Source organism: Cajanus cajan, chromosome 2 (assembly GCF_000230855.2).
Source record: "Cajanus cajan strain Asha chromosome 2, NIPB_CcT2T_4, whole genome shotgun sequence".
Taxonomy (NCBI): domain Eukaryota; kingdom Viridiplantae; phylum Streptophyta; class Magnoliopsida; order Fabales; family Fabaceae; genus Cajanus; species Cajanus cajan.
Window position 1 is genome coordinate 80,076,437 of NC_138518.1, and position 17,685 is coordinate 80,094,121.

At 33.6% G+C, this 17,685-nt stretch overlaps 2 protein-coding genes across 2 annotated transcripts; one reads left to right on the forward strand and one right to left on the reverse strand.

Annotated features, from left to right (window-relative positions):
- Positions 1-10,507: 10,507 nt before the first annotated feature.
- LOC109817453 (uncharacterized) lies at positions 10,508-14,064 on the forward strand. Its single transcript, XM_020382700.3, has 5 exons — positions 10,508-10,668; positions 10,796-10,869; positions 12,209-12,338; positions 12,468-12,782; positions 13,566-14,064. Exons 1-5 carry the CDS (start codon positions 10,570-10,572, stop codon positions 13,833-13,835), a joined length of 888 nt encoding a protein of 295 aa, XP_020238289.1. The 5' UTR covers positions 10,508-10,569; the 3' UTR covers positions 13,836-14,064.
- A 64-nt stretch (positions 14,065-14,128) lies between these two features.
- ANNAT2 (annexin 2) lies at positions 14,129-17,469 on the reverse strand. The gene is made up of 5 exons (XM_020382699.3): positions 17,317-17,469; positions 15,989-16,134; positions 15,521-15,739; positions 14,986-15,198; positions 14,129-14,674 (listed from the first exon to the last, which is right to left on the reverse strand). The coding sequence occupies exons 1-5, from the start codon at positions 17,390-17,392 to the stop codon at positions 14,381-14,383; spliced, it is 948 nt and encodes a 315-aa protein (XP_020238288.1). The 5' UTR covers positions 17,393-17,469; the 3' UTR covers positions 14,129-14,380.
- Positions 17,470-17,685: the final 216 nt, after the last annotated feature.

A 17,685-nucleotide genomic window follows, 5' to 3' on the forward strand; every position in this document is an offset into this window, starting at 1 on the left:
TTTTTCCTAACAACTGGTATCAAAGCCTGGTTGTTTCTGTTAAACTTTGGCAAGAGTACTATTCATGTGAATAGTATTTTTCGTGAATAGTACTATTCACGTGAATAGTGAATAGCTCATCGAAATTGCTGGAGAGAATACTGTTCATGTGAATAGTATTTTGTGAATAGTACTATTCACGTGAATAGTGAATAGTGTAAATTGGTCAGCGTTACCAATTTGTTGGCAGAAGCGATCCGAGAAGTCAAATTTGAGTGGGAGCAATGGCGGCAGATGAAGGAAAGGTGAAAATTGAAAAGTTCGATGGTTCGGACTTTAGCTTTTGGAAGATGCAGATCGAAGATTATCTGTACTAGAAAAAGCTACATCAACCTCTCGAAGGAAAGAAACCAGAGGGCATGAAGGATGATGAATGGGTCCTTCTTGATAGACAAGCCCTTGGAGTTATCCGCTTGACATTATCTCGTAATGTTGCTTTCAACATTGCAAAGGAAAAGACCACAGTGGGTCTTATGACGGCTCTTTCCAGTATGTATGAAAAGCCGTCAGCCTCAAACAAAGTTCACTTGATGAGGCGGTTGTTTAACTTGCGGATGGCGGAAGGCGCATCAGTAGCGCAACACTTAAATGAACTCAGTACAGTCACAACCCAGTTGAGTTCAGTTGGAATTGAATTTGACGATGAAGTACGAGCATTGATACTTTTGTCTTCTCTACCAGAAAGTTGGAATGCTACTGTCACAGCTGTGAGTAGCTCATCGGGAAGCAATAAGTTGAAATCAGATGATGTTCGTGATCTGGTTCTCAGTGAAGAGATCCGACGGAGAGAGTCGGGTGAATCCTCAACCTCTTCAGTATTACATACAGAGTCAAGAGGGAGGGCTCCAACCAGAGGAAATGGACGTGGAAAATCAAGGGATAACAGGTCCAAATCCAGAAATCATCGTAGTTCTAACAACTCAAAAACTATCAAGTGTTGGAACTGTGGGCAGACCGGGCACTACAAAAATCAGTGCAAGAATGCACCGAAGAATCAGGAGGCGAAAGCAGAGGCAAATATTGCTTCTACCTCAGGAAGAGATGATGCATTAATATGCTCTTTGGAGAGCAAGGAGGAGTCTTGGGTGTTAGACTCTGGAGCATCTTTCCACGCTACTTCGCAGAGAGAATTCTTCGAGAATTATGTTCCCGGAAACCTTGGTAAAGTCTACCTTGGTAATGAACAATCTTGTGAGATTGTTGGAAAAGGTGTAGTGAAGATTAAGCTAAAAGGGTCTGTATGGGAATTGAAGAATGTCAGACATATTCCCGACCTAACGAAGAACTTAATCTCAGTAGGCCAGTTGGCCAGTGAAGGCTACACAACGACCTTCCATGGTGATGATTGGAAGATTTCCAAGGGTGCAATGACGATTGCTCGTGGTAAAAAGATCGGTACTCTTTACAAAACAGCAGGAGCGTGTCATTTAATTGCAGTTGCAGCAAATGACAATCCCAATTTATGGCACCAAAGACTTGGCCATATGAGTGAGAAAGGGATGAAGATCATGCACTCTAAAGGAAAATTACCAGGTCTTCAGTCAGTGGAAATTGACATGTGTGAAGACTGTATACTTGGAAAGCAGAAAAGAGTCAGCTTTCAGACAAGTGGAAGAACCCCAAAGAAGGAGAAACTCGAGCTTGTTCACTCCGATGTGTGGGGTCCAACGACTGTCTCATCTATTAGTGGGAAGCAATACTTCGTGACTTTTATTGATGATCACTCTCGGAAAGTATGGGTATACTTTCTAAAACATAAGTCAGATGTATTTGAGGCTTTCAAGATATGGAAAGCCATGGTTGAAAATGAGACAGGATTGAAGATTAAAAAGCTCAGAACCGACAATGGTGGTGAATATGAAGACACCAGATTCAAGAAGTTCTGCTATGAGCACGGAATCAGAATGGAAAGAACCGTGCCTGGTACACCGCAACACAATGGTGTAGCTGAGCGGATGAACCGAACGTTGACTGAGAGAGCCAGAAGCTTGCGTATGCAGTCAGGCTTACCAAAACAGTTTTGGGCAGAAGCAGTCAACACAGCAGCATACTTGATCAACCGAGGTCCATCGGTACCATTGGAGTATAGAATACCAGAAGAGGTATGGAGCGGAAAGGAGGTAAAACTCACACATCTTAAAGTTTTCGGTTGCGTAGCATATGTGCACATCAGTGATCAAGGCAGAAATAAGCTTGATCCCAAATCGAAGAAGTGCACTCTCATCGGTTATGGTGAAGATGAGTTTGGCTATCGCCTATGGGATGATGAAAACAGAAAGATGATCCGCAGCAGAGATGTTATCTTCAATGAGAGAGTGATGTACAAGGACAGACATAACACTGATGTCAGTAACTCAGAAGAGAGTAGGCCAGTGTATGCAGAGGTGGATGATGTCCCAGAAAGTCCTATAGTTGAAACTCCTCAGCCAGAGGAATCAACGGAACAAAGTTGTGAACAACAATCAGACACACCAGAGCCTTCAACTTCAGCTCCTGTGAGGAGATCATCCCGGCCTCATGTACCTAACAGGAGATACATGAACTATATGTTGCTGACTGATGGAGGTGAGCCTGAAGATTATGATGAAGCATGTCAGGCCACAGATGCCAGCAAGTGGGAGCATGCCATGAAAGACGAAATGAAGTCTTTAATCTCTAATCAGACGTGGGAACTAGTTGAGTTACCCAGAGATAAGAAAGCACTTCACAACAAATGGGTGTATCGAGTAAAAGAGGAGCATGATGGCTCCAAAAGATACAAAGCTCGATTAGTAGTCAAAGGATTCCAGCAAAAGGAAGGAGTTGACTATACAGAGATTTATTCTCCAGTTGTGAAGCTCAATACAATCAGAACAGTGTTGAGCATTGTTGCTAGTGAAGAGCTCTACCTAGAGCAGTTAGATGTGAAGACTGCATTTCTTCATGGAGATCTAGATGAGGAGATATACATGCACCAACCAGAAGGCTTCTCAGAGAAAGGAAAAGAGAATATGGTGTGCAGGTTGAAGAAGAGCTTGTATAGTCTGAAACAAGCTCCAAGACAGTGGTACAAGAAGTTTGATGGCTTCATGCACAAAGAAGGCTTCCATAAGTGCAATGCTGACCACTGTTGCTACTTCAAGAGATATAAGTCCAGTTATATCATTCTGCTACTTTATGTTGATGATATGTTAGTAGCTGGTTTAGATATGGATGAGATAAGAAGCTTGAAGCAGCGATTGTCAAGAGAATTTGACATGAAGGACTTAGGTCCTGCAAAGAAGATTCTTGGAATGCAAATCACGAGAGATAAGCAAAGAGGGATTTTGCAGTTATCTCAAGCAGAGTACATCAACCGTGTTTTGCAAAGATTTAACATGGGCGACGCCAAGCCAGTTAGTACACCTTTGGCTAGTCATTTTCGCCTATCCAAGGATCAGTCTCCTCAGACGGAGGAAGAAAGATATTTTATGGCTAAAGTTCCATATGCTTCAGCCATTGGAAGTTTGATGTACGCAATGGTCTGTACAAGGCCAGATATTGGCCATGCAGTGGGAGTTGTTAGCAGGTTTATGTCGAATCCAGGAAAAGCTCATTGGGAAGCAGTTAAATGGATTTTGAGGTATCTACGAGGCACCACAGAAAGATGTTTGCACTTTGGTAAAGGCAAAATAAAGGTGCAAGGATATGTAGATGCAGACTATGGAGGTGAAGTCGATCACCGAAGAAGTACCACCGGTTACATTTTTACTGTTGGTACTACAGCTGTCAGTTGGATGTCGCAGGTACAGAAAATTGTCGCTTTATCCACTACAGAAGCTGAGTACGTAGCAGTGACAGAAGCCAGTAAAGAATTGATATGGCTTCAGGGTTTGTTAACAGAGCTGGGATTCATCCAAGAGAAGAGTGTTTTGCATAGTGATAGTCAGAGTGCAATACATCTGGCAAAGAATTCAGCATTTCATTCTAGGACAAAACACATCGATATCCGTTATCACTTTATCAGATCTCTGCTAGAGGATGAGGTGTTAACATTGAAGAAGATCTTAGGAAGCAGGAACCCAGCAGACATGTTGACAAAGGTGGTGACCATTGACAAACTGAAGTTGTGCTCAACTTCAGTTGGCCTGCTAGAGTAACAGACCAAGGAAGGCTGCTACATTGATTAAAGTGTGAAGACAGATTGAAATCAGTCTTCAAGTGGGAGATTGTTGAAAAGTCAAATATAGTGGCTGCCAATGAAATCAATTTTGGCAGGCCACCGAAATCAAAATTGGAGGCACAGTAATCAAATTGAATTTGGAAACCGAATTCCAAATTGGAGGCCACCGAATTCACAATTTGATGGAGCGTTCACACTGCAATCGTGCTTATAAATAGCAAGCCACTCCGTTCATTTTATGTATCCAACGAAAGCAAATACTTAGCAAAGCGTTTGTATAGAAAAATTGAGAGAGAAGTTCTTAATTTTTCTGGGTATAGTTGGGTCGTGGGTTGTGAGTGGTTGTGAGTATTTCGAGAGATTGTGAGTGTTTTGTAAACACTGTTTATATTTCCCTTTTCAGTAAAATATCTGCAGCAGCCCGGAGACGTAGGCAGTATTGGCCGAACTCCGTTATCAATATTGTGTGTGCTATTAGTCCACAATTATTTTTGCTCCATTCTCAAATTTGAAGATATGGGAAAGATCAGCGTAATTTTTTCCTAACACATGCACAATGGGGGAGTAGCTAGTGTGAGGTTGAACCTCGTCATGGTGAGATGTCGGACAATAGAGACCTTGCAAAGGTGACGGTCGCAAACTCATTGTTGTTGTCGAGATTGCTTGCAAAGGTGACGGTCGCAAACTCATTGTTGTTGTCGAGATTGTGGATTGTGAAAATTGCTCTTTATTGGATGATTGAAAGGTTTAGAGTTTGCAGTGTCGGATTTGGAATAGAGAAGGAAGTGTAATTATGAGAGTGAATGTGTCGGTTTGACTGTGACGAAGAGCATTTTGAGATTGTCTAAAAAAATTTAATTTCATTTATCTATGTGACAATTATAAAATAAAATATCCGTTTGTCATGTAGGATTTTTTTTCGTAGTTAACAGTAAAGAATAATTTTGAAGCGTTATAAAGTATTAAGAATGAAAAAAAAAACTATACGATCCAAAAGTGAAAAAATGAATTACAATAAAAGTTATATTTAAACCAATTAATTATTATATAATTGATGTCTTATTTAACATTTGATAATGTAAATGACTTAAATAGTAAATCTAATAATGGAGGTGATAATATAAAGCTATATATATATATATATATATATATATATATATATATATATTAAAATGGTACTGTAAAATGTTGACAGAACTTTTAAAATGAAATTTTTAGTTAAATTACTTTTTTATCTTTCTTTTTATTTTCTTGGGTCAATTTGTTCTCTTTATTATTAAAAAATTCTATTTGGTTTCTTAATTTTTAAAATTATATAATATTTAATGTTATCCTTTTTTGTATAATTTAGATTAATAATGCTAACTTTTTGTACACATGTGACATAATAAAATCAAATGGTATATCTCTGTCAAATTTGGGTAAAATTGACATTGTATCATTTTTAATAATTAAGACTAAATTAGGCATTTTAGTGATAAAAGGAATTAAGTTAAACCAATCAAATAAAAAAAAATTGAAAGAGTGGTTTTATGTAAATTTTAATGTCAGAATTTTTTGATTTGAAACATTGACATATTTTCTCTTAAACGTGTTTGGTGTAAGTAAAACTATTGTTAAACTAGGCTTTTTAACCAATTAGTAGTAATTTTTTCAAACATTTCCAAAATAAGTAAGCTTCTAAAAAATTCTCGAAATATTTTGGCATAGCGGGTCCCAACCAGAAATCTGCACAATGGACTATTAGTTCAGTGGTAGAGCACTTATGATTTTTTTTATATATATATAAAATTTCACGTAAAAATATTATTCAAACAAGCATAATTGTCCATAGTTCTATATGTATTTTATTAAAATTAAATTGAGAGATAGTTATAATTTTGTGGATAAAAGAAATACTCTTCTTTTTTTGTTTTGGTAATTTCATTAAGATGTGTGTAATAGAGATTGGTAAACAGTTGAGGGAGTTGTGGAGTAATTTAATATTAATTAATTATTAAATTAATATAATAAATAAAGGTTTTTAAATTATCCTATACTGATAAAAGAAAATTTTAAAAATAATGTGATAAAAAGAGTAAAAAAAATAACGAAATATCTACACGAAAACGTTACGTGGACTTTACCTATTATTATAAATATAATAGAGTGAAAAAAACAACTAAAACAAGACAAGTTTTGTCTCTAATCACGACTCTTTCATTTTAGAAGTACTAAAATAACAAACAGGACTTTCATAAAAGAAAAAAGAATCGTGTTTGTGAAACACAATTTACCTATTTTGGAATTTTTTTTTAAAGTTATCCATTTTAGATTTTTGAAAAATTACTTCACTGACGCAAAAAAGCCGTTAAACTATCAATAATGACAGTTAGATTGCCCTACAGGCTACAGCTGTCGACAAAATTTCTTTAGAGAATCGATCATTATTCACCCTCATAAAGTTTTCGTAAAATGACGCGTGAACGATCATTTGTTCCTTGCAATTCCTCTAATTCATTCATGTAAGTACAGTTTCCCACGTATAATTAATAGCCTTCCATAGCCACAATGGTTAATTGAAGATTTTTCTTCTTATGGGCTCTTTCCTTTCTTTTAGTCATTCAAAAATCCACCTGAATTCATTGCATGTATTAATGTGTGTTATCAAAATATAAATATGGTGGAACATCCAAATGCAACAACTTTAGCCAACTTTGTCGCTCACACCGTTTTGTTTCTCTAACAAACGTTATAGTATAGTTCGTGCAGTTAAGGTTTTAATTTATGAGGTATCATCAGTGACTCACTACTTATAGTTTGTTTTAGCACTTGAATACTATATGATTATTATTTTATTTTATTTTTTTTTAAGATAGGAAAAATTAATGATTACTAACTACAAACCGAAAAGAAGAAATATTAACCACACTCCGATATGATTTTTAATAAAATTTAATTAATTAAATATAATATATTTAAAAGAATGTGTTAAACATTACTTTATTAGCAATTCTGCAAAAACTTTCTTCTATTATTTACAATTAAGCCTAGTGTTAGTAGTGCCTTAAACGAAATTGATTAGTCAATAGACAATTAAAAGTGAAAGGGTCATTGTCGTTATTGTTGTTCTCGTATCCAAATATATACCACATTTTTCGTCGCATTGCACGATTTTTATTAATTAAGATTTAAGGTGATGAGTGATGACTTATGAATGGCTACATAGGTTGTCTTCTTCTTAAGTTCATATTCATATGGAGCTATGGCCATTCAAAAATTTGAATACTTCATGTGTGAGTTTAATGTACAATAATGATATTCATTTAAATTATTTTTTTTTAAAATCACATATATTTCTCCCTTCAAATATTACCGAAATACTGAATGATCAACCACCTGAAAAGTTTTAAATAAGATCATCCATCATTAATACCTTTGTGATTTGAGTCTCAAAAGAAAAGAGAGAGAGATGTGTGAATCCTCGTATATATTATTTTTTGTCTCTTGTTATGTCTCTCTAGAGTCTAGATTTGGTAAGATTTAATCCTAACCCTAACATTTACTCTATCTTTTCAAACTAAACAATAACCTTAAATTAGGGGAAATGTTAATCTGAGATAGTTTTTTTTTTCATTGAGGATATTTTTCTCACAAAATTTTCTTCCCGTATAAAGTCTGTTTTTTTTTTGTTGCAAGTTTAAGTACAATATATTTGCAATTTTTTTTGGGAAACTGTAAATATATATTTTTGATTAAATTATTTTATACGCTTTTGTAATTTTGATATATAATTTTTAAATAAACTCTTATAACTTTTTAATTAAGTCTTTGTAATAAAAAAATCCTATTCTCTAATTAGTGCTAATTTTTACTATACTATAAAGATTTATTTTTAAAAAGAATTGGTTTAAGTATAATGACTTATTATTGTTGTTCGTCATCTTTATAATTTTTTTTTGTTCGTCCCTAGAGTATCCACCGCTGATAGCAGTGATTAATCTCCTCGCTATGTTGGAGGCACCTCAAATGGTGAGATAACTGGTCCCAAGATCGCAGCTGCATACACAAGGCAGGATTCAAACCCCTGACTCGTTATTTTTATAATTTAAAAGCATAAAAGACATCCTAAAAATAAGAATTTATAAATTAATTCAACCTTTCCTCCTTTATAACATTGATGACTAGTTTTGCATTCATTAGAATTTTTTTTTTATTACTTCTACAAAATAACTAAGAGTTGAGTTTGGTGATAGAGCAATCCTAATTTTACTTTTAAGTAAAAGATTAACTTCAAATCTTAAAAAACAATTATTGATAGAACAATTAATCACGATGATACTTAAAAATTAGTCATATATATATATATATAATTCTTTTATTAGAAAGAATTATAAGATAAATTTTCAGTGGTTGGATAAATTTTTTTTTCTAAGTGACGACTCCATTAAAAAATCTTTAACTTTATACGTAAAGTTTGACTATAATTACATCTCACTTCTAGTGGCGTGAACATCCACCGATAGGCAAGTAATTTTCAAATAGGTATTTATAGAGATAATTTGATTAAAGAAAAAAAAATGACTTGGGTTATGTGTACATGAGTGTACATTAGACATGCATGATCCCCGTTTAGTCAGAGAGAGGGAGTAGAACGTATAAAGAGTAGTTGAGTGTAAATGTAAGAAAAAGAGGATCACCAAACAAGATTAAAGTACCTTTAAAGTCAACTTCTATTTACTTGATACGAATTGCTTTTTTGTGAATGTATTAAAAGTTACTTGAGTATAACTTTCCTTAAGACGAAATAAGAAGCCACTAAAAATGGAAGTAAAATACCGTCATCAAGATGTTCTCCTATTTTGCTGCCCTGACTGATCAAAGAGTAAGAGTGGCATATTTTCTTTTAATTTTTACTTACCAGAAAAGATAATATATTAAATTGCTAGAAAGAGATAATTAAGAAACACGGAATAATTATTTGTTTGCTACGTTTGATAAAAAAATTGAAAGAGAAATTGCCAGAAAGATTGATATATCACTTTAAGTGGGGAACGTCTAAGCTACTCATTTAGAGGTATACCCACCAATTATTAGAGTTGATATAATAAATAACAGCAGATTACTGGTTCTTTCTCTCTCTAGCTATCTAATTAATCTCTCTTCTTAATACATGTTATGTCTTATTTAAGCATAAATCTCATAATGATCTAAAATTATAATATGATTTTTTAAAATATAATTTAAAAATTGAAATAGTTAAATTATACCATCATTCATTGATTCAATTAGTATTGCTGTTGATCTTTAAATCTCAAAATCTCAAAGTTGAGTTTTAGATTTGATATAAAAAAAACATTGTAAGGGTTAACATAATTTAATGCAGTTAAGATCTTGGTAAAGATTAGTTTTTAACTATAGTACTCATGCCATAGTAAAAAAAAAGTTAAATTATCATTTTTTTTTCTGAGCCAATGTAAAAAGTGATATGAATTATGAAAGAAATTTAAATGTTGTTCATTATATTTATTTATATTGTTCTCTTATAAGAATTGAATCAATCAAGCAAAAGTTACAGTTAATATAATATTCAAAATAATTTTTGTAAAGTCAATAAATTTAACAGTGATTTATGATTAGATTGTGTAAAATTGTTTTATGACATAGTTTATTCTTTTATATTTTGATTTTGATTAAAAAAACAACAACACATAATATATATGCAAGTTTTGTTCATAAAATATTTAGGATACCAAGGAGGGCTAGCATTAAAAATTACAAAATTATGAGTGAGACTTGTTAATTAAGAAGTGAGGGTAATCAAATTTTGTTATTTATAATAAATTTCAAGAAATTACAAATAGTCGTTAAAGAGTATATTATTAATATTTTTTTTAAGATAAAAAATTTGTTTAGATAAACATTTTCATAAGTATTTATAAAAAAATAAATTTATTTAAAACTTAAAATTAGTTTATGTCCTAAGTTATCCAAATTATCTCATATTTACTTCTCTAAAGTATATTTTTTAATATATGTACAAATTCATCTTAAGTTATGAAAAAACTCATTTCATTTGACTTTTATTTTCATCTCCTATAATGGATTATGAATAAATTTATCCTCACATATTCAAAATATGTTTTTAACTTATAAAAAAAATAAAATTTGATTTTAATACATATAAAATTTTAATATGTTTTTAGTTTCAGTAAAATTATTTTATATTATAAAAATGCTTAGCCTTTTCTCTCTAATAATTTTATTCAATTTTGATAATAATTATTTTAAAATATTGTTAAAATCAATTTCTTAATGATTATTGTAGGTGGCCATTGCAGTTACAAACCGAAACAAATTAGTTCAAACGCATTTTCAATTCATCACTCTCACTCAAACAAACAAACAAAATGCCGCTAAGAAACCCTCACTCCTCCACCGCCGATCTCCTCACATGGCCCGAACAACCTCCGCCGCTGTCCTCCGCCTCCGGCCACCGCTCTCGCCAGGTTACTACTTATATTTACTAGCTCTTTTGTTTTTATATATATATATTTTTCCAATTCAATCTCTCGTGAAGATATATAATGCGTTTGTTTTTTTGCATGTTATTCAAATCGCTCTTTGTTATCACAGACTTCCGATAGAATCAGCGAGGTTCTCCGCGGAAGCCAGTTCACTGAGGCAGAAGCACAGAGTCTAACAAAAAAGTAATATCATCTCTTTTTTTTCCTCCTCAATTCTATTCCTGTGTTGGTTGGTTGTTAGTTGAGTGATGAGTGTGCATTCAGATCTATTATTTTTTATTTTTTATTTTTTTATTTTTTAATTGATTTTTGTTTTTAATTAGTTCGTTCTGTGATCCGATTTTGTGTTTCTTTTATGTGGTTTGGCCTTTTATTTTTGCGCTACCAATCTGTTTGTATCCTTGGAAACACTATTCGTTTTACCATTTAGTAGTTTCTGTTGAATCCATTTCTTCCTCCTATTTTTCGTGTTGAGCAGAAGCCAATCATTGGTCTGCATTCAATTGTTGTTGAAATTTCTGAGAATTGTGTTATGATGAACAATCAACACGAAATTTAGAAATTATGTTTGTATGCAAAAGCATGATTGATTAGTTTAACATTGCTCTTTTTGACCTAATAATTCGATGTACTAACTACCGCTAGTGTTTTGTCGCATGTGTATCATAAACCGAAATTTTCTTTTAATAAAATTTAAGGGAAAAAAAATACTAAATCATGCTAGCAAAGTCGAGTAATATCATTTAATTATATTAAATCCATTTAAAAAAATCAATTTTGCTAAATTATCTTTCACTAAACCTTGATATCATGAATATTTTTTTATTAGAAATAAAATATCAATCAAATGAAAGGATATTTTAGATAAGATAATATTAAATAAAATGAAATTAATTAAAATTTGTATGTATTTAAAACCAAAACATTTTTTCTTTCTCTTTTATTCGAAACTGGAATAATGAGTATAAGAGTTTAATTTATAATTTTTTTCCAATGCCAACCAATTAGATTTATTTCAAGTATGATTTTTAAAGTAATTATAATAAATTCAGCAAACAAATCATACATAATAATCTATAATTGGATGACAATATAAAAAAACTTTGGAACTATGAGCGCATTCTAATTAAACTACAGTATATGTTTGCTACTAGTGAAGTTCAAAGGTTCATGTTATATAATCTTGTTGTTAGACATATCCTCTTCACGTGTGTTACTGTTAAAGGATTATTTTTATACCTGTTAATATGTTTATTATCTGTCATTAGCTGTCATAGTTGTTTCTGTTATTAGTTGATAGGCTTATTTTTCTCTTCTGTTGTGATTGTAACTACCTTCAACTGCAATTTTTTTTCTCCTTATAGATAAATGACAGTTTGTATAAATAGTCTTCCAGCCCAATTAACAAAGTCAAGTTCCATCTTGTTCATCATACCATTTATTGTTTCCTCTCTTTCTAACATGGTATTAGAGTAATCCCATCCCTTCTAGTTGTTTTCTTATTCTTCTTCTTGATACTCAGGAAATCGTGCTTTGAATCTAAAATGAAAGAGACAACTGGAAGTGGTATAATTTCGGGCAATGCTGAAGATACCACGTTAGAAGGCAATTCTGCAAATGCAAAAAACAAAACAAGCATACGCGTATATCAGGTACGCTAGATGTTTGCCTTGGTCCAAGGCAATTTGAGATTTGACCATATGGTTACGAGAGTTTCTTAAATATCAACTCGATTGTCATAACGGTATTGTTGTTTTATTTCCCTGCAATTGGCATCTCAGCAAGCAAGGCATGGAATCAGTCAGATATCATTCGGCACTGAAGAAAACATTTCTCCCAAGAAACCAACCTCTCCACATGAGATAGCAAAGCAGCGTGAACTTAGTGGATCATATCAAAGCAAATCAGTCGCGAAGATCCAGAAGCAAACATCAAGTGCCAAGACCAAGGAGCTCAGCGGAAGTGATATATTTGCCCCTCCTCCTGAAATTGTGCCACGTTCATTTGCTACTGCACAGACTTTGGAATCAAAAGCAAGTAGAGACATGAGAGAACCTGTTCCACAAAAAATGCACGCATCTGCGGAAGTTTCTAATGTAAGTGTCTTTTGGGCATGAAGATCAATAACAAATCATCTTTTCAATTTTTTATATTAGATGAAAGTCTGAAGAAATTTTATTGTTCTAATTCCGTCTTATATACATGGCTATTCATGGTGTTCTGATATGGGAACAGCCCTGGGGTTTCCAAAAAGGTTGTCCTAGGTCCGGAGTCTTTAAAGAGTGTTCCACCAAGCTTAGTTCTTATAGACTCTGCTCACCTATCATCCTCCGGATTTTACGAATGCAAACCCCTTCCTTATATTATCGAGTGATTAATTCTCCTCTCCCCCTATTTCGGATATCATGGAATTTGGGAATGAGTTGGGGCCAGCAGTGCCCCTAGTGACCAGACCTATTAAGTTATATAACCCAAGGGTTGTCATAGAAATACGGTTGCTGATATGGAAGAATACCATTTATTTGGGGATGTCAGAATTTTCTATTATGTATGTTCCCTCACGGAAACATGACCCGGATATCTTGAGTTAGAGCCAAAATGCACATTCATTGTGTTGAAAAATGCCACCAGTTTGTCTACTAGTTTATTTATAATATTTCCGCATCAGGTTTCTTCTTTATAGATTTCATTTTTAGGTGTTTGGTAGAAACAAGAGATGTGTTTCTTAGTTTTACAATAATGGCACAATCTTTTGTTTTTTTTTTTCCTTGTCTGAAATAAGATGCAATTATATTCATCCATGTGTTTCCCTCCTTTAGTTCATGTGTCTTCTCCCTCCTTATGATTACATTTTGACACAAGTTTTATTGCTGTTGTAGCCTGCTGGTGACCCACGTAATATCTTATTCAGTGACGAAACAGTTAAAAAGACATTAAGACAAGTACATCTCCAGAAGTCTGCAGATCTGACGGGTAATAATATTTTCCAGGGAGACGTTCCTGCAGGATCACCGGAAAGGCCTTCGAGCAGAGCTAAACTTAGGGAAATGGCCGGGAATGACATATTTGCTGATGGAAAGGCAGAAACCAGAGAATATATAGGTTCCCGCAGACCCCCAAGTGGAGGAAGCCGCATTGCCCTGGTTTAAACTTGATACCTTAATTCGTCCCATTAACTGTGTGCGTTCTATAAATTCCTCTAAAGGATCAGTGTGTTGTTGGATTGTCAACATTGTATATTTATGGTTTAACCCTCGACCAAGTATATGTACAGCTAGCGTTACCATAATGGGTGCAAGTGCAAATGTTTATTTACGTTGATATATTATACACAATCAGATATTAAATAAATAAGATTGTTAAGATTCTTTTTTTTCAGTCAGAAATTATTTACTATATCTGGTTTATGATTTTTATGAGATAGTTGTTGAGAAGTACTATATTTGTTGATATATTGCTGAGTAGAAAAAGACCCAGCGAATATTGTATTATTTAAAGTGGTAAAGCTTTTTGTCTTGAATTTCCGATATTCAAAACATATTATTTAAAAAATACCAGGATAGTGTATACCCCTCATAAGCAGCGTTACCAGCAAGCCATAGAATTCCTCTGTCCTGAGAACCACGTGATAAGAGGAAAAGCAAATAGCCTAAACAGCAATCCCATGACTACTGAACAAAATAATAAAGAACACTTAATCATCGTGTCCAGCCAGTGCAAGGAGAAAGCTCTTATAGTCTCCAGAAGTGTCATTGGCTATTGCACGGTCCAGAGGAATGCTATTTCTTCTTTGGTATTCCTCAGAAATTCGCTGCAAATTAAACTCTGCTCTGGTTGTCACCACTCTGGTAAGGGCCCTTTCATCAGTTCCCATCTTGTTTAAAGCCAGCCTCAAGAGTTTCGCGAAGTATTTCTCAGGGTATGTCAAGCACTTTATGGCTGCCCTCAATAATTTCAGATATTCATCTTTTGGATCAGTTTTCAGATCCTGCAGACAGAAACCGATTGTCACTTCAACTACCTGATTAATCCTATAATCACTTCATATGACAATTTCTTTCTTGTTTTTTTATATATATATTTTTTTTATTTCATGTAACCCAGCATATGATCCTTTAAAATGTAGTAATTTATTCATCTACAAGAAGAGTGTCACTAGAAATTATGTTTCTTAAAGTGATCAGTAACATTGTAAACAACATAAGTTCAGCACTGCAGTAGCCAGTAGGTACTAACAAAAAGCAGATGTTAGGTTAGAAACAGAGAAATGAGTCATAAACGGCCAAAACGTCTCTATACCTTGTTTATGGCATTCCCGAACTCATTGTTGTAGTGATTTAGCGTTGCTCCTAACTGCGCTTTACTCCTTGTTGCTAAAATCCTGATCAGGTCCTCATCATTGTAGGCCTTCTCTGCAATCTTCCCGTGAAGCAATTTAGCCTCAGATTTTGCCAATGTCATGTTCACCTCATCCCCCTCATAACGAAATGTGCTCACAAGAGGAACCAATAGCTGTTATTGAAGTATCAGAAACACAATCTCATCAGGTACTAGGAAAGAAATGTTTTAAAAAAATTGTTAGAAAGAGTGCATGGTTAGAATCGCTTATTATTTTAAAAAAAAAAAAGAAAAGAAGAAGAAGAAAAATTATCTCAGGAGCCTAGAAAAAATAAGCGATTCTTTCTTCCAAATAAGTTTAACTAAACATGCATCTAGGCATGGCGTAATAATGCCGACAAAAAGAATGTGAATTATCTTTCAAAGCTAGCAATTCAATTGAATGGATATATCCATCCTCTCAAGGAGCACATACATTAGAAAGTTAAAGTTTTACCTTGCGGACGTCTCCAGAAGTATGATAGGCAACGTCTTCTTCAAGGGACTTTTTGAAACGGGCTTGATATGCTTGCTTTGCCTTAAATAGGTCAAGTGAGGATCTAGTGGAAGCAATTTCCAAAATGACCCAATTGTTTGAAGTCAACTTCTTGGTGGCCTCATTGGCTAGAAAGGCATCACGCTCAGCAGGATCCAATGTCCACAACAACACAGCCCGCTATTATATTCAAAACATTAGACATTAGACATTAGTCATTAGACAAGAAACTCACTTCATACCAGCAACTGTCCATTTCCTTTAATCAAGATTGTACACATAGAACACTGAAGCGGAGTACTATGAATAATGAAAATTAAAAAGTCAATAACTGATAGGGAAATTGAAAATTCTAAGTGCTGACCAATAAAATGGGCGTTAAATTTAGACTTACATAAAGAAGCCGTATATCAAAAGATTTAGACTGACCTCAAAGTCACTTGAAAGTTCTTTGTCTAAATCTTTAAGAAGATCATCTCCATAGGTTGCAGCATAAGCTTCGCGAATCAAGTTACGCTGAGCTCCATTTCTATGAGCCAGGATTGATATTATCAAACCTTCATTCGTTCCCCACCCTGCAAAGACATGTCACACAGTGACAATGAAACAACTGGATGGGGACAACGAAAACAACTCGCGTAATGAGAGAATAAAAAATGCCTCATGCCATGATACAACAAAGTAAAATCCCCTCTATTTGAGCACTTCTGAATTATTCAAATACCAATTTCACTATGTACTAATTTTCTGCACTTATTTTACAGAGTTTGAACACACGCTCATACAGAAAATAAAATAAAAAATCCTGTAGATTAACAGGTAGCTTATTAATTAGATGTTACAAGTACAACAGTTCATAAAACAATTTATACATCATAAAATTTTTCTATTGTTGCATTTCTTTTCATTAAAACATTTATTGCATCTCACGTTTGTCTCTTTGTTTTTCTTCTCTTAACTGTAAAATTAGTTATTATTAGTATTGCTGCATTAAAGCTGTGTCAAGCATGTGCATGAAATCTTTCTATTTAGTTCTTAAAAACACGCCTGTGAATCATGTCCACGGAAAAAAAAAACAAGAAAAAAACTTAAGAGTTGTGTCTTTAAAAAAGTTAATGAAACTGTAAAAACGAAACGAAACTAAAGATAAAATTTACATACAATTATTTAGATATGATTGATGTTATTTTTTAATCAGAATTATAATTTTATTTTGATCATACGTATTTTTATTTAATTTTAATTTGATTGGAGAACGATAGTAACAATACCTAAAAAAATTGTAATTGAGTTTTTTCTTCCCAAACCAAATCTCAATGATCATCTACGTATTTAGGCGGTTAGTATTAGCAAATTGTAACCGTTGGGTGAAGATCAACAGGCTTGTATTTTATCTAGTAAACACGCTCTCGTGACTGAGCCGTCCGATATTCATCCAACGGTATCAATTTGCTGACGGCGTGAATGTGTGAAAAGCATGACGAATGAACTGATCAAGCATTGCAGAAATAACTAACAGTTACTACATTAAACCAAATACAAATCACTAAACTGTAATGCACGTGTAAAATTGGATCAGAAGCGCCACAATAATTCATTCCATGATCTAACTAAGAGTTGATACGTAATAAAACTCGCACGATCAGATCACGGACACACCAAAAGACTTACACCGAAACGAGATATAGATAAAGAAAATGTGAACAGGTCGAGGATCTAACAACACTAAGAAAATCAAATAAATGAATGATGGAAACCTTGAAAAGCTTTTCTCAATTGCTCACTGTCTTCCATTGGAGAAGGAAGTTGAGGAGGAACCTTCAACGTCGCCATTTTCACAGCGTGTGTTCACGATCGACCTCTGTCCGCAATGTGATGCAGAAAGTTGAGAACAACGTCAGGAGTTGATGCCAGCTTTACTATTTATACAAGGAACGCTACGAAACAATTGGCGACGAGAAGGGAAAAAAATTTGTTGTCATTTACTAATTTTTTTTAAAATATATTTTATTATAATTTTCATACTAAAAAAGTTTGATGTCGTTTATACAATCACGACTATAAACGAATTTTTTACAGAAATATTATTTTTTAAAAAAAAAATTAATTAATCACTGTGCAGCTTT

Excerpts from the sequence above, each read along its gene's own strand:
- LOC109817453 (XM_020382700.3), top strand. The coding sequence starts at position 10,570 with ATGCCGCTAAGAAACCCTCACTCCTCCACCGCCGATCTCCTCACATGG. Across the intron at positions 10,669-10,795 it reads CCGGCCACCGCTCTCGCCAG|ACTTCCGATAGAATCAGCGA; the intron begins GTTACTACTTAT and ends TTGTTATCACAG. Across the intron at positions 12,339-12,467 it reads CAAGCATACGCGTATATCAG|CAAGCAAGGCATGGAATCAG; the intron begins GTACGCTAGATG and ends TTGGCATCTCAG.
- ANNAT2 (XM_020382699.3), bottom strand. The coding sequence starts at position 17,392 with ATGGCGACGTTGAAGGTTCCTCCTCAACTTCCTTCTCCAATGGAAGAC. Across the intron at positions 16,135-17,316 it reads ATTGAGAAAAGCTTTTCAAG|GGTGGGGAACGAATGAAGGT; the intron begins GTTTCCATCATT and ends ATGTCTTTGCAG. Across the intron at positions 15,199-15,520 it reads CTTCTGGAGACGTCCGCAAG|CTATTGGTTCCTCTTGTGAG; the intron begins GTAAAACTTTAA and ends CTTCAATAACAG.